Source organism: Panthera pardus, unplaced genomic scaffold, assembly GCF_024362965.1.
Source record: "Panthera pardus isolate Hobbes unplaced genomic scaffold, ASM2436296v1 HiC_scaffold_11, whole genome shotgun sequence".
NCBI lineage: Eukaryota > Metazoa > Chordata > Mammalia > Carnivora > Felidae > Panthera > Panthera pardus.
This window is the reverse complement of record NW_026526666.1, coordinates 4,888,262-4,912,344: the sequence shown is the minus strand read 5'-3', so window position 1 is coordinate 4,912,344 and position 24,083 is coordinate 4,888,262. Positions and strand designations below refer to the sequence as shown.

The 24,083-nt window shown below is 50.3% G+C and overlaps 1 protein-coding gene across 1 annotated transcript in view; it reads left to right on the top strand.

The window, feature by feature from the left end:
- Positions 1-1,591: 1,591 nt before the first annotated feature.
- PHGDH (phosphoglycerate dehydrogenase) overlaps positions 1,592-24,083 on the top strand; it is a 32,686-nt gene continuing 10,194 nt past the window's right edge. The window contains exons 1-5 of the mRNA XM_019458021.2: positions 1,592-1,852; positions 9,145-9,296; positions 11,274-11,339; positions 16,716-16,770; positions 16,869-16,967. Coding sequence (XP_019313566.1) covers positions 1,715-1,852; positions 9,145-9,296; positions 11,274-11,339; positions 16,716-16,770; positions 16,869-16,967 — 510 coding nt within the window. The 5' untranslated portion in view covers positions 1,592-1,714. The remainder of the gene's footprint in view (positions 1,853-9,144; positions 9,297-11,273; positions 11,340-16,715; positions 16,771-16,868; positions 16,968-24,083) is intronic.

The window sequence follows — 24,083 nt, the reverse complement described above, 5'->3', positions numbered from 1 at the left end:
TCACGGTCCACGAGGTTGAGCCCAGCTTCTGGCTCTGTGCTGACAGCTCAGAGCCTGGAGCCTCCTTAGGATTCTGTGTCTCCCTCTCTCTCTGACCCTCCCCCATTCATGCTCTGTCTCTCTCTGTTTCAAAAATAAATAAACATTAGAAAATAAAAAATTAAAAAAATTAAAAAAAAAAAAAAGAAGGCCAGAGTTCCTGCTTTATGGATGGAAGCAATAACACGGGGTCGGGGGAGACTGGTCGCTGATCGTAAAAGAAAAATCCTCAACTTGCAGTCGATGTTGGAGGGTGGATGTTGGATGGTGAAGGGTGGGAGTGGGGTGGGTGCAGAGGGATATTATCTACATTCTCGGTGTCAGGGCTCTGCTCAGCTAAGGTAATGGTATCACACAGCAGAAAATCACTCCTCACCCCTGCCCTGCTTTGGAGAGCAGTTCAAACTCCTCCTCAGGGCAAAGACCCTCCTGAGCAACCCTGACCCCTCCTTAGTTTGGCCTCCTGCACCCCTAGGCACATACCCTGGGCCTTTGTAAATGTCACTTCTTTTCTACCTGGTTATTTCCTATTCAGCCCTCAAGGCAATTGACTAGGAGCAGCTTGAAGGCAGATAATGTCTTACTTATTTCCTTATCCTCAGGCCTGGCAGAATAGTTGACTTCAGAGAGCAGTAGCGTCAGCTGAAAGGCAACCTTGCTGGAAAGTCTTCCCGGTGCCCCTAGGCTGTGCTGGATGGTTTTCTGGACCAGGGCACACAACAGCTAATGTCTGGACAGGTTAACAGAACTGAATTCTAATTCACCTGGGAGCATGCCTGATGCTGCTTTTGATCCTAGATGGCTTTAAATAATCCAAAACGGATTTTCCCGATATTTCTGTAAAGAGAGGCATGGAATAGTATATTTGTTGTGGGGTTTAAACATAAAGGAGTTAAGAGATGGAAAGTGCCTCCTTGGTCAGCATAGAAATTAGACCAGACTGACATCTCACATTCTTTTTGTCTTTTTCATAATCAGAGAGGAAGTGGGGGAAGAGGAAAATGGGGAGCTCTAACAAAAATCCTGCCTGCTCTAAATGCATCTTGTCCTTGTTCTCTTTCATACTGGTAATTCTCATTACGTCATCCATCTGTAATTAAGCACTGCTTTGTGAGGTCTCAGAAAGTTTCCTATTGCTTCTTACTTTTTAGCTTTCCGTGTCTGCCTTTGGTACCCTCGGTGTTAGCCCACCACAGGATGTCTTTGTCCCTTCAACATCCAGCGCGGTGCCTTGCACATTTCAATGAATTCTTGTTAAGGAATTATTGAATATGTTCTGAGGCAAAAAGAAGTGAACATGAAACATTTCTCTCACGGTGAGAACAAATATTTCTGTTTCAGATACGAATCAGCTAGTCAGCGCAAATTGTGCTTCTATATGCTCACCAGGTGTAGGGGAGGGCTTTGGCTGAGATTGAGAAATTCACCTCGGGAGCATAATAAAGGGGGCGGGGAACTAAAGGCTCAGAGCCTCGAGGAGGAGGCGGAGTCACCGAGAGTTTGAGTATTTTTGTCCAATCAGAAGGAGGCCGTATAAGCAGAAGGGGGAGATAAAAGGGGCGCGGGAGCTCGCGAATCCTGCCCAGTTACACCAGCCCGCCAGCAGGAACCACAGCTCCTAGGCTTAGGTGCTCCTGCCCCGCGCGAGCGGCCGATTCCGAGGCAGACTCCAGCAATGGCCTTTGCAAATCTGCGGAAAGTGCTCATCAGTGACAGCCTGGACCCTTGCTGCCGGAAGATCCTGCAAGATGGAGGGCTGCAGGTGGTGGAGAAGCAGAACCTGAGCAAAGAGGAGCTGATAGCCGAGCTGCAGGTAAGGCGAGCGGGAGAAAGACGGGGGCTCGGTGGCATCCTCTGCCGAGACCGGCCGGGGCCAGCGCGCCCCACCCCCCACTCCCCGTCCCCGGTACCAGTCAGTCTTGGGGCCTCCTGAGATTGGAGAGTGGGGGAGGGAGGAGAAGGAGAAGAAACAGCCGCGAGCTGCAGGATGCAAACTTTGCGTTCAGTTTGCAACCGCGTGTTTCGCGCTGGCTCGCTTCCCGCCGGCATTGCAAAGTGCAGGCTGCCCGGACTGGTCCTGCGGGCTGCCCGAAGGATGCCAGCGCGGCTCCCCTGAGCCTTCGCGCGCTGTGGCCCTGGCAGCCCTGCGCCGCCCCCTACCCGGGCGCCGGGGCACTGGGGGAAGGGGCGCCAAAGTAACTTCGCCGCGGGGAGCCCAGGGACCGGCGATCCTTCCCGGGCCAGGTCCTGGCTCGCCCGGCAAGTACAGCCTTCCTTGGGGGGTGGCCGGGGCTTTGGCGGAGTCCCAGCCAGTCTCGTGGCCGCCGGAGAGGCTGCAGGGAAGGCGGCCCGGCTGGGGCAGCAAACGCCGTACCCGCCTTTCGTCTGATGCAAGACTGCCGCGAGTTTTCCCCGCCCCTCGGCCTCCAGAAAGCTCTCGGAGGGAAGGGGGGCGGGCGGGGGGCGCCAGAGGTCCCCGGGCCGCCCCCGCAGCTGCCGCCACGGCCCCCGGGCTCCAGGCTTTAAAGCCCATGCCCGCCTGCCTTATGGTTGGCCTTATCGCTGGTCACGAATGACCAGCCTGGGTTCGAACCCGATCCCAGACGCCCCCAGGACATTTCTGTTTCTTAGCAAATCTTTCTCAGACATGTATCAGTTTGCCGTGCTGCACAGTTAGCGCAATCTGCTTCAAGTCTTCCTCTGCCTTGGTCCGGTGAGGTTTGGTGACCTCGTGCAACCTTAGGGCACTTACTTTGTGAGCTCTTCACTAGTTCCGCTCCACCCCCCCGCCCCGTCCGCGCCCCACTGTATTCTCTCCCACCCCCAACTCCCACAGCCCCGCAGTGCCGCCTTCTACCAACCTCGCTCAACCCCGGCGCACATCCACCCCCTCCATTTTCTCCTCGGAGGGCCCCTTGAAGCAAACCACAGAGGCGGCAGCAGTTGCTTTCGCTGTGCCGGAACCACATGTCCTGGAAGCTGCCTGTGCTCCCTGTCTGCCCTCGTATCTGCGTGTCCCTCCCCGTCCGCCCCAGCCCTGCACCGCCACGGTGGTGTATCTGGGTATCCAGACCCCGTCTTGTTCTTAGAGAAGTGTCTGCCTGGTCCCTGCCTTCAAGAGGTGTGTGGACTAGTTAGGGAGCCTGGCCATCACTCCCGAGAGTATTGACCAGATGACACAGTACTTGAGTGCCAAGTGAGACCACCCGGCAACCTACCTTCTGCCTGTTCTGCTGCTGCAAAAGTGGAGACAAGGGGGCTGATCGGTCTGAATGGGGGTGGGGGACAAGGGCTCAGGACCAGATCCAAGGTAGGGCCGGATGGGAGGCAGGCACTTCAGCTTGTCTCCTTCTCTTTTGTATGGGTGCTGTCAGTGGCCTTGACTCGGCAGTGGCCAGAAGGTAGTGCTGTGGCCTCTAGACCAGCTTCTGACCCTCCCCTCCGCCAGAGCACCAGGTTGGGAAGAGTGGCCTCCCTTGGGCTTTGCAGCTTTCCTGTGGAAATTAGAAGTCCTAATTTCTAGGATTTCCAGGGAGGGACAGGGTGCGGGGATACAGGCAGAACTGAGCAGAATCCAGGCCTCACCAGTACTGGAGGGGTTCCATGAAGTTGAGAAGTTGGCTGGGTGGGTTGCTGGAGTCTGGAGCTACAACTTGGAAGGACATCTTAAAGGCACTGACAGATCCTGGCAGGAGAGGAGGGGTGTTTTGTCAGCTACTGGCCGGCATCTGTCTTGCTGGGCTGTTGGAGCCCCCCAAGCCTTCGTGACTGTCTTTGTAAAACATTCACTTCAGAACATCAATTAGTCGATCTAGGCAGCCCCCTGGAGGGGCCTCGTATCCACAGTGTCTTTTTTACTCTGGGTGGAGAAGGATCTGTGTTAGTGCCTCCTGCCCTCTCCCATTTAAAATCTTCTTAACGCGGAGGGAAGCTGGAGCGCATTGCCGGCCCAGGCCTGGCCTCTGTACCCACTCTTCGCTGTTCAGGGCAGGCACAGTTTGCTCTCACTGGCTCCGTGGTGAGAAAGTACAATGACCCCTGAGAATGGTGCTTTTCAGACTCAAAGCAGATCCCCGCATGCTGTGGGTATCGGGTAGCTGGTTTTATGGGTCATGATTAGCATTTTAAAAAAACAAAGTAAGTAGCAGGGAGGAGGGCAGATAGGCTGAGTATTATGTCATGAAATTTGTTTCAATGATGTGGGCACTTGTCCCTATGTGGTTAGTGAGCGTAAAATCACAACTTAAATAGATATTTCTTACTGTAAGTCTTAGTCAAAACAGTTTGGAAAACACTGTCTTGGAATAATAAACTTAGTGATACATAGATTTTTCTTCTGCTCTATTGAATAGCAGTGCCGGTCAGAAACCACTAAATCACATGCTAGTAGTAATGCATTTAACTTACTGAGCACATTTACATCTTTATCTCAGAATTTTAAGAAAGATAAGGGGAAAAACTTCCATGCAAGATTCCATCCTTTGAAAGGCTCCGTTAAAATAGCAAGTTCCCAGCCTTTGCACAGGGATGTAATTTGCAACAGTTAAGGTAGCCATGTACTTAATCAGGATGGCACACATTGTGCTAAACAGCATCTCCCTGCATTCTCTGTAGCTGGGGAACATGACCTGGAGAGTTCCGCTTCCCTCGAGATTTAAGTCAGAGGCACCAGCAATGCTAGCTAGCATCACCCTCAAGGCCAAACCTGTCCTCTTTGGGAAAGGAAGCAGGTTTGAACTTGAGAAACGTGAACAGCTTTCCACTGCTGAGTTAGCATAGTTTTGTCCGGAACAGCTATAAATCCAGCAGAACACTGGCTGTTTTCCAGCTCTAAGGCAGCTGCAGAGAGCATTAGACGGCACACAGAGTGGGTGCAGCATTGAGAGGTGCCAAAATGGACTGCAGGACACTGGAGAAGAAAGTTGTAGTCACAGCAAACTGCACGGAGGACGTGGGCGGATTGACACGGGGCTGCGGTTTGCCTAGTAGAGGAGCCGGCAGCTTGGACCCAGGTCTTGGAGGGTTGACCTGTGACCTGAGGAGGGGATGGTACCTAGAAGTGCAGGGGTTTTGAGGGGTCACCAGGAAGCTCTCAAGAAATATGTGCTCATTGGGGTGCCGAGGTAGTGCAGTTGGTTAAGCATCCGACTCTGGCTCAGGTCATGATCTCCTCATGGCTTGTGGGTTCGAGCCCTGCATCGAGCTCTGTGCTGACAGCCCATAGCCTGGAGCCTGCTTCCGATTCTGTATCTCCCTCTCTGTCTGCTGTCCCCCGCTCATGCTCTCTCTCTCTCTCTCTCTCTCTCTCTCTCTCTCTCTCAAAAATAAATAAACATTAGGGGCGCCTGGGTGGCTCAGTCGGTTAAGCGTCCGACTTCAGCTCAGGTCACGATCTCACGGTCCGTGAGTTCGAGCCCCGCGTCGGGCTCCGTGCTGACAGCTCAGAGCCTGGAGCCTGCTTTGGATTCTGTGTCTCCCTCTCTCTCTGCCCCTCCCCCGTTCATGCTCTGTCTCTCTCTGTCTCAAAAATAAATAAACATTAAAAAAAAAATTAAAAAAATAAAAATAAAAATAAATAAATAAATAAACATTAAAAAAAAGAAAGATTTGTAAGAAGCCTTTATTATTTTTGGTGTTGAGTCTTTGTTCTGCTATACATGGTGCAAAGAGTTTTTCTGTATGTTAACGCATCACTTTCCTTTAACTTTGTTTAGGGGATTTTTTCCATAAGAAATTTACATTTAAAAGATGGTAGAGGCTGAGCCTCTTGATCTTGATCTCTGGGGTCCTGGGGTTTAGAGCTTACTTTAAAAAAAAAAAAAAAAAAAGGAAGGATGAAAGAAAGGAAGAAATTTACATTTGAAAAGTTATCAAATTTGTCAGTGTTTTCTTTTAGGGTTTCTGGGATTTGGGCCTTGCTTATGAAGTTTCCCCATCCTGAGATCATAAAACTATCCCCTTACATTTTCTTCTAATGCTTATCTGCTTTTATTTATTTATTTATTATTTTTTTAATGTTTACTTACTTTTGAGTGGGGGGTGGGGAGGGACAGAGAGAGAGAGGGAGACACAGAATCCAAAGCAGGCTCCAGGCTCTGAACCGTCAGCACAGAGCCCCATGCCAGGCTGGGACTCCTGAACCGTGAGATCATGACCTCAGCTGAAGTCGAACTCTTAACCGACTGAGCCACCTAGGCGCCCCCTAATGCTTATCTTTAAAAAAATTCTTTAATTCTTCTGGATTTTTAAAAATCTATAGTGAGATAGAAATTTATTTATTTTTTCTAAATTTACCTCATACCATGTATCACATAGCTCTTCCTATCCCCATCAGTTTGAATACTATCTTTATCATTTTCTCAATTCCCAGACAGACACAGATCTGTTTGTCTATTCCAGGCACACATGGCTCTGTTTGCCAGGTACCCATTTGGTTCTGTTGAGCAATTTGTCAGTTTCTGAACATTTTCGCCCTGGTTCTCTCCTAACTTATCCTTTCTTTCTTTTTTTTTTTAATTTTTTTTTTAAAGTTTATTAGTTTATTTTCGAGAGAGAGAGGAAAGAGAGAATCCCAAGCAGGCTCCATACTGTCAGCACAGAGCCCAATCGTGACTCAAACTCACAGACTGTGAGATCATGACCTGAGTGGAAACCAAAGGTCGGACGCTTAACCAACTGAGCCACCCAGGCACCCCTTGACTTACTCTTATGCTCACAGAACTCTTGAATGCTGGTTGTATAGGTCTTCTGCCTCCTTATCACAGACAGGAGAAGGAATTTCCAGTGGTGGATTTAAAAAAAAAAATTTTTTTAATGTTTATTTATTTTTGAAACAGACAAAAGTATGAGCTGGAGAGGTGCAGAGAGGGAGACACAGAATCTGAATGAAGCAGGCTCCAGGCTCTGAGCTGCCAGCACAGAGCTCTATGTGGGGCTCAAACTCATGGACCGCGAGATCATGACCTGAGCTGAAGTCGGATGCTCAACCGACTGAGCCACACAAGCACCCCTACAGTGGTGCATTTTTGATCATGTGACATGTTTGAATTATTTAGGGAAGGAAGGTGGTGGTGGGGAGAATGGTGAGGGTAGGTTTCCATGGCCTCTCAAATCACTGAATTCATTTATTCAATGGAGTATTCCAGCTATCAAAATAATAAGGTATTTTAAAAAGTAAGTTATCAGCTATTAAAATAACCTGCTTTAGAGATGTAACATATAGATGAAGAGACCAAATTGCAGGTCAGACCGAGAACACCCGACTGTAAAACAGATGATACAAAAATAGGAGGAGGGAGTGATGTTAAATCCAGGGTTGTTGGCAAAGGTTTCATGGAAGAGAAGTTCGCTGTACCTGGAAAAGTTGGTAGTGGGTGGCCAGGCATGGGGATCCTTTGCTTTGGAGCCAAGAGCAGTGGACTTGAATGTGGGACAGTCAGCAGTGTCCCCATGTGCCCAGGCATTGGCTCATGTCCAACGAGGCTGCTTTATAGGGAGGAATTTCAAGCACCCTCGAGATTCTCCCTGGCGTTGGCCAGTGTTGGCAGTGAGCCCAGATGGGGTGGTTCCTGTTCGGTTCCTCTAACTTTTCCGTGTGCATGTGCCTTGTACGTTCCGAGGTCACAGCATACATGCGTAATGGTGAGTTTTGGCATGTCTGTCACTGTGAGCTCCTTGAGGGGTGGGACTATGACTTACTCCTCTTGTGTTGACGGAGTCTAGCATACTGCCGGCTACATACCTACCAGGCACCCCATAGGTGGAAGGAAGGCATGAAAAGGGCAGGAAGAGGGGACACGGGCATCTTGAATTTTGTCAGGCTTCTGTTTCTCATCTGTGAAATGCAGTTGGACCAGAGGCTGGTCACGTGTTCCTTGGAGTCTCACATTTTGAGGTTCTATTTCAGAACTGTGGACGTGAAAGGGCTCTCTGTGGTCAGGCACAGCCCCCCCCACCAGGGAGCATGCATGAGGCATAAGCACCTCCCGAGGAATAATTTTACAACTGACCAGTCATTCCAGTGCTTAGAAGACCCCCGTGCGGAGCCCAGGGAGCCGGATACAGTGGCCTTTCTCTGTCCTCCCAGTGTGTGTGGTGGGCAGGGAAGGGAGAAGGTTCTCATGGCTTCCAGGTGAGAGCTCTGCCGGGGGAAATGGCGGAGTGGCTTATATCAGTGGGGTCAGATCAGATGTGGGGCGTCTGCTCTGTCCCTCTTACTTTACAGGTGAAGACCAGGGGTGGGGGAGGTGGCTTAGCATCGTGACCCGCCTTAACTTTGGCAGACCTGGAACTGGAACCCCAGCCTCCCGATCCCCAGCTTCCTGCTTTTGCAACAGCACTTGCCTCCTCAGCAGCCCCGGATAGCCAGTTTGGGGCAGAGCAGGCCCCCGTGCACCTGGCCCATTTCCTGGGGACTCTCACTGAGTGTTTGGGCAACAGTATCCTTATTCAGAGAACATATCACAGGATTCTGGAAGAGCCCAAGAAAGCTTGTCTTGAGGTCTAACTTAGCACAAGTAAAGCGGCTTCAATGCATCCAGAAAGTATGCATACTTTTTAGTCTAAAACGGCTTGTGTTTCTCAACAGCTATAGACTGGTTGAACTGTTCTCCCTTCGTCCTCTTACTTTGGTCTCTATTTTAGGAAATGTCTTTCTTTCAACAGTTTGTCTTTTCCTCACTTTTTAGTCGCTCAGCCAGCCAGCACTTACTGAGTGCTTCGCATGTGCCAGTCATAGGGGCTTACAAAGTAGAACTTGGTCCCACCTCTCCATTCAGCAGCAGTGTCCCATGGAAGAGGTCATGTCTGTTGAGCGGGGCAGTGTCTGATGGAGGAGGTCATGTCCGTTGAGTGGGGCCAGAGAGCCTGCCAGGTGCGATACCTATCCTCGCTCATTTCCTCATGCACTGGAGGAGGCCAGATCTCAAATTCTGAGCTCTTAGGGGAGGGAGCCGGGACTTGACTCCAGGCCTGACTAACGGCGGACCCTTCCTTACTCTGAATATATCCAAAGTCAGCTGGCAGGCAAGAACTCCCACTTTGGGCAAAGAGGTGCTAGGAGGTCTGGAAGACCGACTGTGGACCCAGATGTTTCTTCTGCCTCAGGATTGTGAAGGCCTCATCGTCCGCTCAGCCACCAAGGTGACTGCTGATGTCATCAACGCAGCAGAGAGGCTCCAGGTGGTGGGCAGGGCCGGCACGGGTGTGGACAACGTCGACCTGGAGGCTGCCACCAGGAAGGGCGTTCTGGTCATGAAGTAAGTCGAGGAGCCCGGGAGAGCATGTGGAGGCTCACCACGAGCGGGGAGGGGAAAACTTCAAGAAGGCCAGGACAGAGTAGGAGGCTTTCAAGAGGATGGCTGGTCCAGGCTGAGCCCAGACAGGTGGTCCGTGCTCATAGCATAGTGGTGCCCCAGGTTTTTGACCAGGAGGCTCTCTTTGTAATCGCAAATCACTTCCCAAACCCACCCCACAGATGTTTGAGCAGCAGCCTGGTTCAGGAAACGGAAGAATGTTAGTGCATCTGTCTGCGTTCCCTACTCCAGCGTTGCCCCTTCCCCTCCACTGCATCTGGGGTCAGGTTTTCCTGGGCTCTGCTTGGCCGAGCACAGCCTTTGCTTGTTGAGTGACTATATTCTTTCCCTTCCTCACCTCCCTTCACCCTTCTGCAGGCAGGAGCCCAGCTGCCCTTTCACACTCCAGGGCCAACAGGAAAGGGGTCCTGATAGAGCTGTTTTTGCAGAAACTCAGAGCAGAGGTCACGACTGCGTGCCAGGGCTAGGCCACACTTGCCTCTGGCTCCCGTCTGGCACTTAGACAGTGTGGCAAGGTTATTCTAGCCCACTTCTTTGTTCTCCAGCCTCTTCCCTTCCCTTGGGACGCTGTGTCCTCAAAATCTTGCCCTCCCTTCCCTCCGATTCCTCCTATAGTGGAGGGGTTAATTGGTCATAGCCCATCCTATGTTCTTGCCCTGGACACAGAGGCAGTGCCCCCAGTCCTGCCCCTCCTCTAGCATCCCAGTCTAGCCTTTTTGATAGGTGGAAAGACAGGCTCTGAGAATCCTTTTATCTTGACCTTTTTTTTTTTTTTTTTTTTGTAGGATTGGTAGGATCTCTTAATTTTTTTCCTCCTTGTAACTTTCATTTCCAGAGATGGAAAGATCCAATAAAGGAAAAAGGAGGCTAAACATGTGTGTTACACTTGATCTTAGCCAGAAGGCCAAGAAGCAGTGAATATGTGTTTTTTTTTTGTTTGGTTTTGTTTTTAACATTTATTTATTTTTGAGACAGAGAGAGACAGAGCATGAACAGGGGAGGGTCAGAGAGAGGGAGACACAGAATCTGAAACAGGCTCCAGGCTCTGAGCTGTCAGCACAGAGCCCGACGCGGGGCTCGAACTCACGGACCGCGAGATCATGACCCGAGCTGAAGTCGGCCGTTTAACCGACTGAGCCACCCAGGCGCCCCTATATGTGTTTTAATAAACTATTCCAAAAACAAAAAACAAAAAACAAACAAAAAAAAAAAACCCACAAAAAAAAACAAAGAGACTTTGAGAAAAGAAAAATACCTGTGTGAGTTTCAGCCCTATTCTCCTGTCTGTGAAATGGGCAGAGTCAGCATTGCTGTGTGTGTGAAGGTGTGAGGAAGCTTTCTCACTTCAGAACTTGTTGAGAGATAGGAGGAGAAGTGGAAGTCAGGTGGAGGTAAAAATACTAGCTTTGTGATTGATAGAAGCCAGGCTGGGCAACTTGATGAAGGTGTGTGGCCAGTGGGCTGACCTGAATCTGATGGACTTGCTCACCCATCTCGGGCGCAGCCCCGGTAAGACAGATGACACAGAACAGCGGGAATCTGGGTCTCCTGTAGGCAAGTAGTTCCTGAAAGGAGAGCAAAGAAAAGGACTGAGCCACATCTATATCTTCCCATCGAGTGAGACACTTCTCTGCCTGCAGAGAAGCGAGTTTGAGTCAAGAGGCCAGCTATGTTTCTCTAATGGACGTCCCTCTGCATGAAAACATAGAGTCAGGGCAAGGGGGTTGTCTTCTAGCCTTGGGATTAGGGGAGGGGTCCATCGGAGAACCCAGGGGGGAGGCATGGGGCTGGAGGTTGTAAGAGCGGGTGAGGTGAGAGGGCGGGAGCGCCAGCACACCGCACTCAAGGCTTTCTGTCGGGACAGGAGTGGGGATATGGGGTCTGGACCTACTGAAGTCCCCTCTCTCCTTTGCTCTTCAGCACCCCCAATGGGAACAGCCTCAGTGCTGCGGAGCTCACCTGTGGGATGATCATGTGCCTGGCCAGGTAAGTCCCTGACTCCTGAGTGGAGCCAGTCTCTCTGGTGTGTCAGTTGTTATGACCTCCCCAAACAAAGTGACCCGGAAACGCTTGGTGACACGCAGACTGCTAAAAATGCGTCAAGGCCATTAGTCCTTTACGGAACGCTCCTTCGTCGTTTCCTGCTATCTATGCCACCCTCTGGCTTTTCGAACTCTAAGCCTCAAAAATAAGGTTTCTGCTCCCTGGAATATCCTTCCCGATTATCTCTTTTTTTTTCCCCAAGTCATTCCATTACTTTATTTTTATCACACTCGTTATTAAAAATTCAACTAGGGGCGCTTGGGTGGCTCAGTCAGGTAAGCCTCCAACTTTGGCTCAGGTCATGATCTCACGGTTTGGGGGTTCGAGCCCCGCGTCGGGCTCTGTGCTGACAGCTCAGAGGCGGGAGCCTGCTTCAGATTCTATGTCTCCCTCTCTCTCTGCCCCGCCCCCACTCACACACACACTCTCTCTCTCTCTTTCAAAAATAAATAAACATTAAACAAAAAAAAAAATTTTTTTAATTTAACTTCACATAGATGTAAAATAGAAGAAATGCTCAACATTTTTATTTACTTGGGAACATTTTTGAGTGAACTAATGCCAAAATGTTACAGCCTCCACACCTCAGGGACTTCTCATAACACCACAGGTTCCCAAACTTTGTTGCATATTGATATCATCTGAGATGATAATACTAATGCCTGGCTTGCACCCCCAAAATTCTGATTTAATTGGCATGGGTGAGACTTGGCATAGCGATTTTTTAAATAAACTTTTTTTTTTTAAGTTTATTTTTCTATTTTGAGAGAGAGAGAGAGAGAGAGAGGTGTATGGGCAGAGAGAGGGAGAGAGAATCCCAAGCAAGCTCCATGCTGTCATGACCTGAGACTTGATCCCATGACCCGTGTGATCATGACCTGAACCGAAATCAAGAGTCAGAACGCTTAACTGACTGGACCACCCAGGTGCCCCAATAAACTTTTTATTTTCAGAGTTTTAGATACACAGAAAAGTTGTAAAGATAGTAGAGTTCCCATATACTTCATACTCAGCCTCCCCTATTATTAATACCTTACATTAGTATGGTGGGTTGGTCATAACCAATTTGCCAATATTGAAATATTGATACATCTTTTGTAATGATAAGGCTGAGATTTAAATTTTTTTTAATATTTTTTTAATGTTTTTATTTATTTTTGAGACAGAGAGAGACAGAGCATGAGGAGGGGAGGGGCAGAGAGAGAGGGAGACACAGAATCTGAAGCAGGCTCCAGGCTCTGAGCTGTCAGCACAGAGCCCGACACGGGGCTCGAACTCACAGACTGTGAGATCATGACCTTAGCCAAAGTCGGACGCTTAACTGACTGAGCCACCCAGGCGCCCCTAAACATTTTTTTCACGTTTATTTATTTTTGAGAGAGAGCACAGGGGAGAGGCAGAGAGAGAGAGAAAGAGACAGAATCTGAAGCACACTCCAGGCTCCGAGCTGTCAGTACAGGGCCTGACACAGGGCTCAAACTCATGAACCCCGAGATCATGATCTGAGGCAGAGTCAAACGCTTAACTGACTGAGCCACCCAGGTGCCTCTGATACACAATTTTTAACTAGTCTTCTCCATCATCTTTCTCTGGATAACTCTTATTCTCAAGATGAAGCAGGAGTATTAATTCATCTAGGAAGCTCTCTCTGGATCTCCCAGCTAGGCTGTGTCCCTCACTGATTCCCCTGGCCTTCAGGACTTCACTCTGTCACTGGCCCTACAGCTCTTTATTGTAACATAATGGAGCAAAGCTACTCTGGGATCCCTGTACCTACCTGTGGATTCTTAACACAAGAGAACTCAAATGGTCACATGTCTTGCTCTTCCAGCAGGAATTCTGGGAGTGCAGGCCTCTTCAGTAGAGGGGACGGCTTAGGAACTCATGGATATGGTGCACATAATGTGTTCGGTAGTAAAACGATGGTATTGAGCACTGCTGTTGAATAGGCCATTCAGGCACTTCTGTGGTCAGTGGGGAGGGCAAGGAGCCAGTGGACAGGTCAGAAAGTTCACTGGGTCCCTTCTCACACCCTTAGATCCTTAAACCAGGGGGACCTAGGCAGACAGGGCTCTTTACTCCTCTACTCGGGCCTGAGGCTTCTAGGGCTGAGAAATTAACTCTCTCTCCCTCTCAAACCTGTTCTCCTTGAGGTCAGGGTCTGGAGGAGTGACCTTTGTTCTAACTCTTCCCCTACCGGAGCGCTTAGGTATTCACTGATACTCATGGCCAGTGAAGAGGAAAGACTGGAGAAAAGAGTCTGGATGGGGTCCCTGAGCTGGCCGTCTACAGCTTCCAGAACCTTGGGGCTGGGTGTATTTCCCCTTGGACAACTGTAGTAGCCTGATGTCCTGGTTTCCCTCGTGCAGTTAAATTCAGTGGTGTTTTTGTTTTTTGAATGAGGGACTTCTCTATCAGCTTTCTATCTAATTAATTCTCTTACTCTTCTCTGGAGGTGGAAAGAAAGGCTTGGGAGCCAGGAATCATTTTTCTCCTGTTCCAGGACCCAACTAAAGTAGAAGGATTTCAAGGAAGTGAAATTTCCAACCTCTCATCCAACAACCTCACTCATCAAAGATACTGACGCCTGGGTGGCTCAGTCGGTTGAGTGTCCAACTTCGGCTCAGGTGATGATCTCCCATTTTGTGAGTTTGAGCCTGGCATTGGGCTCACTGCTGTCAGCACAGAGCCTGCTTCGGATCTTCTGTCCCCCTCTCTCTCTGTCTTTCTGAAAGGAAGAAAGAAGGGAAGGGAAGGGGGAAAGAAAGAAAAGAAAAGAAGAAAGAAAGAAAGAAAGAAAGGGAAAGAAAGAAAGAAAGAAAGAAAGAAAGAAAGAAAGAAAGAGAAAAGGAAGTAAGGAAGGAAAGAAAGGAATGAAAGGAAAAGAAATGAAAGGAAGGAAAGAAAGAAAAGAAAGGAAAGAGAAAGAAAGGGAAGGAAGGAAAGAAAGAAAAGGAAAGAAAGGAAGGAAAGGAAGGAAGGAAGGAAAGAAGGAAAGAAGGAAGGAAGGAAGGAAGGAAGGAAGGAAGACGGCTAGTCTCTCATACCTTCTTGTGTGTCTGGTCAGACTGCTTTTCCAGCAGGGTAGCGACAGCACAGTGGGAGCCGTGGATGTGAGGTTGAGAGCGTTGGGCAGTGTGGGTGGAGACAGGGCCTGAATGGGCCTCACAGTAGGGGACTTTGAACAGATGGCAGGAGTTCCTGAGGTTCAGGAGAACAGTGACACAGAAAGAAACAGAGGGGAATGCAACCTCTCCCCCGCTTTACCTTCTCCTTTTGTGAGTCAGGAGGCTACCATTTGGTTCTCGGGAGACCCCTTGCCCCCATCACGGTCCTCCCCAGACTGGTCCTGTGAGGACCCCGAAGCCTGAGGAGGACTCGTGAGCGCCTGGGTATAGCAGCTAGAGGGGCTTGGGAGTGTCTTGTGCCCCATGGTGCCACATGCACCTGTCTTAGATGGTACTGTGGGCTCAGGAGGGCAGAGAGGAGGAAATAGCAGGGCTCGGGGGGTAGCAGTGAGCCAGACCTGAGAGGAGGCCGTGGGCTCTGTCTCACTAGGTTAGAGCATGTTATCAGGCTAGCTTTGCTGAGAAGCAAGCACTTCCTCAAGGCAAGTCATTGTCCTTGGGACATTCCTGAAATGAGGACCCACTACTGAGGCCTGATGGGTCTGATGGGAGCTTCTCCCCGTGAAGCGTGTTACTTGAGCTTTGTGAGCTTACCCGTGACGTCACGGGGGCACAGATGCCCCCCTCAACCGGCCCTCAGATGGAAGTGTGTCGGCCAATGTGTAGACCACGAAGTGTATTTTTTATAAGAATTCAGTGAGATGGAGATACATGAACAGCATGTTGGAATCTCTCTGTTTACACACTCGTGCTTGTGTGGGTGTGCACATGCACACACACACACACCGCCCTGAGTTTTGTGACTGGCGGGAAAGACTGCATTTAAATACTTTGGAGTTTAACTGTGAGGGTGATGTCCTCCTTGGCTTTGAGTCAATTCAGCTACTTCCAATGGGTGATGCCTGCTCAGGGTGTTTAGTCCCCGCCTTGTCTCTCTCCATGCAGATGTTGTGAGCATTACAGGTGCTAAGATGTGTCTAAGCATTTTTTTAAATTTATTTTTTTATTTTGAGAGAGAGAGCGAGAGCACTCTTGCATGGCGGCAGTGGCGGCGGCGGGGGAGGGGGGGGGGGAGGGACAGAAAGAGAAGGAGAGAGAGAATCCCAAGCAGGCTCCGTGCTGTTAGCTTGGAGCCCGATGTAGGGCTCGAACCCACAAATCATGAGATCATGACCTGAGCCAAAACCAAGAGTCAGATGCTTAACCAACTGAGCCACCCAGGTGCCCCTTGTCTATGCATTTCTTATGGAGTGTCTAAAATAGAGAAGGTACTCCTTAAACATTTTTTTAATTTTTATTTATTTTTGAGAGAGAGACAGAGTGTGTGTGGGGAAGGGGCAGAGAGAGAGGGAGACACAGAATCCGAAGCAAGGCTCCAGGCACTGGGTTGTCCTCGTAGAGCCTGACGTTGGGCTCGAACTCATGAACTGTGAGATCATGACCTGAGCTGAAGTTGGATGTTTAACTGACTGAGCCACCCAGCACCCCACTCCTTAAACATTTTAAACATTGTTTCCTGTCTCCCTTTTGCACTTCCAGAGAAGCCTAGATGACATAATCTTACCCTCTCACCTCTGACTCTGCCCTAACTTCCTTTGTCCCCTCCAGAAAACAGGTGGAGACTCAGACCTTTGTTTTAACCAATAGGAGGAAATAGGCTGGGTGTTGGGGTAGGAGTTGGTATGCACCGTGGCACCCACCCGTCCTAGGGTAGCCTGAGACTGCTGCGGCTTAAGAAACTGTAAGGAAGAATTAAATAACCAGCTGTCTGTTGATACAGTAGAAAATGCAGGTGGCAGCCTTTGATGGAAAAACAAAATGAAAATCCTTGAACTTCCTTAATGAACCTGATGTCTTCAGAGTCGCTCAATACCCCATTCGTTATCCCTGGGAACCCTGGAGGATTGGCTCTGACTTCTTACATGCCTAGAGTCACTTGGTGGTTGAGGTGGAATCAGAACCTTGACCCGGAGTCCTGGCTGGAGACAGAAATCCCAGGGCTCCCCTGTCAGGCCTCGCTGGGCGGTTTCCCTCTGCTCCACTCCCTTGACCCCCCTCGGTGTCTCTGTACCTGAGCTCCAGACCCAGACTGAGCCTGGCCCCCAGGGGAATGACTGTCAGAGGCGGCCGGTCAGACCTCAAGCCCTGCCTCCTGCGTGGGCCCCAGCTGAGCCTGTGTCTGTCCTTGCAGGCAGATTCCCCAGGCCACGGCTTCCATGAAGGACGGCAAATGGGAACGGAAGAAGGTGAGTAGCCGGTCTTGCCCCGCCCCGCCTGGCTCGGTGCCTGGGGTCCACTCTGCTGCTCACTTTGGCTTCCTTGCTTTTTGCTTGTTTGCTTGCAGTTCATGGGAACAGAGCTAAATGGAAAGATCCTGGGAATTCTTGGCCTGGGCAGGATTGGAAGAGAGGTGGCCACCCGAATGCAGTCTTTTGGGATGAAGGTAAGAGGCTGGCAAACCCCTTGGACGTGGGGCTCTCTGTAGCAGTTTCGGGAAAGGCAGCCTTGCTCGAGAGAAGGTAAAGGTTTTTTCCTAGGAGGCTCTGACCCTCCGGTAGAGCCCCTGACTAAGTAGGCAGTGTAGCCGGGGAGGGGAGGAACGTTGGCCTGCCATTCTGGATACCTGACCTCAAAATCTGGGAATAACTTGGTGCAGGCCACTCAGCTCTAGGGGGAGTAATTGCCCTGAGTCCCGTGGAGCAGAGGGGTCTAGTGTCCTGCCCTTTTCCTCCCCTGCCACGAGGGCTCGTTGTTTTGCCGTGTCTGTTCCCTGTGATAATTTAGAAAAACAGGAGCAAATTTGGATCCTTCTAGCAAAGCAGCTGTCCATCCACTGGCTGGCTCCACTCCATAGTGCAGAAGAGACAGCAACATGCTTCCGTGTACGCCGTGATACGATGTTAAAGCCTGCGGTGGCTGAGGCACGACATATTTCTCAGAACTCTTCCCTGACCCCCGTCTCCCTCCAGGACCTGCTTTATCCCACTCTGGGAACTCAGTGGTTCTGGCTGAGCGAGGGGCTGTCATTAAGAGCAGTGCCACCCCCTGAGGCCGGTCTGGGAGGCCTCGCAAAGGGGGAGGCTGCTGAGCCACACATAGGAGAGCACCTGCAGGGGCCAGGGACCAGGCAGCTGGGAGTGCTAGCTGACGTCTCCTTACTCACCGGGGCTGTCGGGGGATCGTGTGTTCGAACTGCAGCCAGGAAGGCTTTCGTTAAACATAAAGGAAAACAGTTTTGACAAGCAGATCATTTCTAGAAAAATTTTCATAGACCTGCTATGGCATTCTCCCTTTCTCCTCTTCTTCCTCCCTTTCTTGTGTCCTTCCCCCCGCCTCCCCACTTCACAGAGTTAGAAGGAACCTTATAGATTAACCCTTACTTTTATACTGATGTCTGGAGTTTGTATGTATTTGCTAAGACTTCCCACAAACGGAAGGTAGACAAGAATCCAGGTGGGTGCCCCATGATACCGCATTGAACATCTTCCTCTCCCTCCTGCCTCTCTTCCCCACCACATTTATTTATGCCAGCCAGACATCTTCCCTAAGCCACGGCACGTTTTTCGAGATCCCTGGCCCAGCAGGATCCACTGGTCATGAGAACAAACCAAAACCATCCCTTTGGTGCAGGGGCAGCGAGGTGCCATGCGCTGAAAGGTGTGCTTTCTCCTCCTCTCTTTTGTGAGGGATTAACATAAGGGCTCTGCTCTAAAAGCAGGGGTCAGGGCTTCACGTAGGTGCTTCACTTGGGGGTTCTTCTGTCCGGATGTCTCTGGAGGGTCATTGTCGGCTGTCTTGCTTTGGGACATGATCTTTGGAAACCCCCGAAACATCCCTGGGAATGGTCATTCCCCCCACCCCTCCACCCTTGCCAGCAGCCCTGGTCATTTCGGAGTGGCCCAGGTAGCCTTTGTTTATACTGTTTGCTCACTTTGACGGAGCTTCCTAACATATTCCCGAGCCCAGGTGAGTCTTGCTGCAGGGCAGACAGATTACTGACCTGCTTGGTCCAGATCTGCTAGGTTGATGTGAGCGGCTGCAAAGGGCAAGATTTTCCAAAGGGCGAGGAGGGAGGATCGTTGAACAAATTGTGAAAGGGATGGGTTTATCGGCATCCAGGCAGGAAACAATGATCAGTGTTTACTAGACGCAAATTGTTTTCCATTGGCCTTGTTCTGCCTTTGGAAACCAGCAGTAAACTGATGGATGGTGGGAATCCCCAGATGTCTTGTACCTGGGGGATTTAAGATTTTATTTTAGTTATATAATAGGTGAATGCCTTCTCACAAAAACTGACATCTAGATCCTTATCTCCTTGGGTACCACCCCAATCCTGGTCTCACAGGTAACATCACTTTAGCGTGTGTCACCTTGGACTTTTTTCTGTGCGTTTACACGGAATGCATACAGTTCTTTGCCTACAGAGGGATTCTGTGCCCTTTGAGAATAGACTTATACATGCTGCCAACATAAAAATGTATGTTTTGTAATAAATACATTTACCATATTTTTAAACTATTGCGTAGAATTCTGTTGTGTAGACAAATAGCCTTTTATTTAGCCATTTCCTCAAGGATGGACATTTAGATGGTTTGGAAATGTGGACGTCAGTAAGACGTTGGTGAGGTCTTTCATGATACCCTTGGGATTAAGATGGAAAACGTGAGCTTGGTGCTAAGGCTTTAGTAACTGGTTGAACATAGCCCTGTCTCCATCTGGAGGGAGATGGTCCAGGATGGTGAAGGGCTCTCTGCCTTCTCCACCTTTTTCATCAATGGCCTGGATGACAGGAAGCAGGGAGAGGTGGTTAATTCTCAAGGGTGTGGAATGAGATCCTAAAAAACATAAGAAGGCTAGAATGCTAGTTGGGCATCCTAACAGGAAGTCTAGCTAGAATACCTATCAGTGCCCTACACATGGTCCCCCAAAGCAACTAAACATATATTAGATGTAGAGGTGTTGTTAAAAAGCTTTTGTAAGGGGGGAGACCTTTGGTTGACAGAAATACAGTGTACAGTTAAAAGTGGCATGGCTGATAGGAAGGTCATGTGATTTTTGGCAGCATTAAAAGAAGCATGGCTTCCAGAACAAGGAAGGTGACATTTCTCATGCTCTGTACCAGTCAGACTCTGAAGTATTATGAACCCAAGCTCTGCGAGACTGAAAGTTCTGGAGATGGAAGGTGATGGTGTGAGGTTCCTGTCTATACTTCCTAAGTAAGGGTTGAAGGCACTGGGGTCACTGAGCCCCATCGTGACTTGGGAGGCATCCTGGGAGGCTGCCCAATAGCTAACAGGCAGTCTGTAGAAGAGTATTGCTCTCTAAGCAGTGGATCCACGGAGGACCAAGAGGTACAAGCCCGAGGGAACAGAACTACAGCCAGAGCTGGCCCCAGATGGAAGGGAGAAAGCTAAGTCTCCCACTACTGCAGATACACCTGTGAGACTGGTTGAGTACTTGGCCGGCATGTGTGGACGAAGTGTATGCATTGGCAGATGTAGAAGCAGACGGCCTTTAAAACTCTGGTATCTCCAGACACCCCTTACCCATGGGCTACAAGTTTCTTTATCTGTGGAGTGGTCCTTAGCAGGGAGTTCACTGTGCAGTTGTTGGAAATAGAATAAAACTATTAAGGGCTGTAGTTTGTTACAGTAACTTGGGCGAACACTGTGGTTGAAGACAGAGTGGACCAGGAGGCGGAGGAGACTCCGAGGAGTCCTGGTTGGGCGGCTCAGGCAACGCGGCTGAGCATGTGCAGATTATCTTTATCACCCCCTCCCCTCGGGTCTTACCCCGGGCTTTAATCTGTCACCCAGGCTGTTAATCACTAATGAGGCTGTTAATGGATGACTAACATCCAGCCCCTTCCACAGTATCATGATTTAAGAGTTGACCCCTTCATGTCACAGGAGGGTTGGCAGAGACCCTTTTGTGCTCAGATGTGGGGGCTGCCCCCCCTTTTTTTCCTGTCCTTTCTTTGTCACTATCTGGTCACTCAGGGAAGGGGGGATATCCTGGACCTTAGCTCTGCTAGGGGGCTTCCCAGCTGCACCTGGTTGAGTGTGTGTTGGGGGAGAGCCCTTCTATGCTGTCGTTCCCAACGAGCACAGGCCTGGAAGGAACCTTCCCAGGCCCGCCGAGAGCAGCTGCTGACTGGCTCTGGGCCTCATGGCACAGATGTGTGTTTCGGGATAATTCTGGCAGCTGGTAGCCTGCTGGTGGTCTGGGTCATCTGAGTCAGGCTCCATGGCATTCTTTCTGCCTGAAGACTTTTCCCAACCTCGTGCCGAATCACAGGTTGTACGCTTCGGAGACATTCACGCTGGCGTGTCCCCTAGAATGTGTGATCAGACCCAAGCCCGCCAGGAGCTGAGCCTTGCACTCTCTTACCAAGGTTTTTTCCTGAGGAGCAGACAAGCATCTCTTGACAGTTACTGTGCGGCCAGTGTCGTGATGAATCTGAAGTTGGCCCAGAGGGGTGGACATTGAACCCAAGGCGCCAGCTCTCACGGATTTCTTTCAGACCCAGCTAATGTTTACTGAGGTCTGCCTGGTCAGATACTGTGCTCACGATGACCCCTCGGGGTCAATATTATCATCCCAGTTTTACAGATAAGGAAACTGAGGCCCAGGAAGCCTGTATGATAATGTTCCAGATAATAGGACTAGTAAATGGTGGAGTCCAGCTGAAACTCCAGGTTTCCTGACTTCCAGTCTGGTGCCCTTTGTCGTGCACCAGCACGGTCTTCGGTCCTGATCTGCACCGGCTGCATGGTGCATGATCCATGCCGTGTCTCTGTGCTCCTCCTTTCTCAGGACAAAGCCTCCCGAGGCAGGCAGCTCCTATCTCAGTCTGGTAACTGCAGTTCCTGCTGCCCTAGAGTACTGATTTTCAAGTTCTTCCCAGAGCCTCAAGTTCCAGAAACGTGCCTTAGGGACACAGGGAGGGGGACCCTTGGGAGACAGTAGGTGGTGGGGCTCTGGGCCTTCACCTCTGCAGCCTTGGTCAGTTTTTATATTGGGTTTCTGGTAAGATTTCATTGTCAAAGGGGAGAGAGTTCTAAGGCAAAAAAATTGGCTGTGGGGTAGAAAGGGGGTATGACGGGGAGGCGCCTTTCCTTTGAAGGCCCCCTTGCTCTCTGGCATCCACTGCTAAGCCAGAGGGCCCAGTGTAGGCGTAGGCAGCCTCTCCTGCCTTCTGTGTCACCAGCGGGGAGGTGGCTGTGCATGAAAAGCTAGGCTTCCGCTGCTGCCCAGCAACAGGAGGCTGGTGAGGCCGGGGTTCAGGCGTGGAGCCCCTCTGCGGGTGTCCCTAAGGCTCCTCTAGGAATAGTCATCGGATGGTATGTATCTGGAATTGTTCCAACTTCTGTCCATCAGGACATCTGACCCTTTCCAGGACCCGTCAGGACCCTACTCAGACATTGGTCTCCTGGGCCCAGTGTCACTCTTCCTACTCCCCACTCCTCCCCTAATGGTCTCCTGATGTGAGAACCCCAACTCCTGGCTGAGTTCAGCTCCTGTCTGCCCTGAGGATCTCGAGTGAAAAATGCAAACGGGTTTTCTCAGCCGAATTCTTCCCTGCAGTTGTCTACAGCTGAACAAGAGAAAGAAAGCTGAGTCAGGGCCCGTTGACCACTGTGGAAGATGCCCATCTCCTCCTTCCCCATCTCCCCCTTTAGCTATAGGCCCCTCCCGTGGGGACGCTGAGCCAGGCTCGGCCCGCAGGACCCTTCCTCCCAGCATCCCCCCGCTGCTTCTTGGCTCCTGAGAGCCCAGAAGCCCTAGCGTTGCGTGAACTTGCCTCCATGAGGCTTGGCTTTGTGACCTCTGCTGGTGTTCCCGACCTGTCCCCACTCACATGAACAAAGTACATCAGGATTAGACATGAACAGGGCCATTGTTCCGGACAGCCTCTGAGCCGGCAGACAAAGAGGACTTGTAAGGACATGGGCAGAGATCCTCTCTCCTCCCCCGGACACCTCATTGTCCCCACGAAACGAATAGGTTCTATCTGAAGGGAATGACCATTTGGGCTGGGGTGGTCATGACCTTGTGACCTACAGCCTCTCCCCCCAAACCTCCACCTTGGCTTTCCTGGTTCCACGAGGCTGATGATGAAAAACGTGATCTGAAATCTGTACCTTATTCATAACCAACCATTTTCAGTTCCTTCTCTGGAAGGGCTGAATTTTATATAGAAAGCTTCTTTGCTGTGATTTTCTAAGATAACTTGTATGTTTCCCCCAAAGAATTGGTGATCAGTGGGGGAAACAGTACAAAGCACAGGAAAACATACAGGAGCAAAAAATTCCACCACACAGAAGTGTTCAAGTATTATGTGTTCTGTTCTGTTTGTTTGTTTTTGTTTAATCCTGGGCCATCTCTGAACATTGTAGGGTTCACCTGTAACGTTTCCGGGTTAAGGGAACTTTTCTTTTCAAGGAATATTGAATTATTGAATGTTGGAGCAGGGGAGGACTTTGAAATCATCCACCTAATTCCTCTACTTAGGACTGAGGACCCAGGTCCAGGCCTCCTGGTTCGGTGTCCGCCCCTTGGCTTCTGCCGGCGTGCCCAGGTCAATTGGCTGTCCTGCCTTCTTGAGGACATTGATGCCTTTGAGATTTTTATGGCTGCTACATCTCTTTCCCCCAGTCAATGCTGCTGACATGGACCAAGCTGAAGGAGAGAGTTCGGGGTCGACCTCCTGGGTAGACCCGACAGAAAGTGGATTAAGTCTTTGCTGTTGAAAGAGGTGTGATGCTTCATGGCTGGTTGCGGGTTCTTCCCAGCTTCTTGTGCTGGCTTGGTAACCTTCAGAGCGTTGCCCTTGCTGAGACATGTGCGACTGGCACCCAACACTGGTTCTGATGCAGGAGAGAAGTGTCTATTTCCTCCACCCCTGTCTTCTCAGGAGGGGCTGTGAGCCTCCCTACCTGATGTAGAAGGATGGGCACTGTGGGCACAGGCCCCAAAATCCAAACACTGGTTCTTGTCCCCACGCCACCATTTGCCCCCTGTGTGACCATGACTAAATCATTTCACCTCGCTGCCTTACTTTCCTCATCTGTAAAATGGGGGAAATCATCGTGCCTAATCCATTGGATATGACATAGTAAATGCAAAAGGAGTGTTCGCCATTATGAGCAATGACTACTCCTCCTTTCTTCTTTCTTCTGAGCTTTGTCTTCTCCAATTGTCCTTCCCTCACCGGTATCTGATGGCCTTTGGTAAATACCATGAGGCTGATGGAGTCTGTACCCCCGGAGTTTCCTGCCTGCCCCCTGTCTCCCAGGAGTCGGCCTCCCTTCCTTCTCAGCAGCCTCGGAGAGGTCACTCTGTCTGGGGAATCCCCTCCTCCCCTGTCAGCCCAGAACGTTCTTCTGGGTCCCTCCCCATCCACGGTTCCTTTATGTCTCCCTTTCCTCCCTCTTGACATCCTTGTTCCGCACCCCCATCAAACTTGTCTTGTTGAAAGGATCCGTCTCCCATCCTTTAGACCTCTGTGTGATTAGTCACCAAGTCGTGCCTTCCAAGACAAGATGCATTTTAAGAA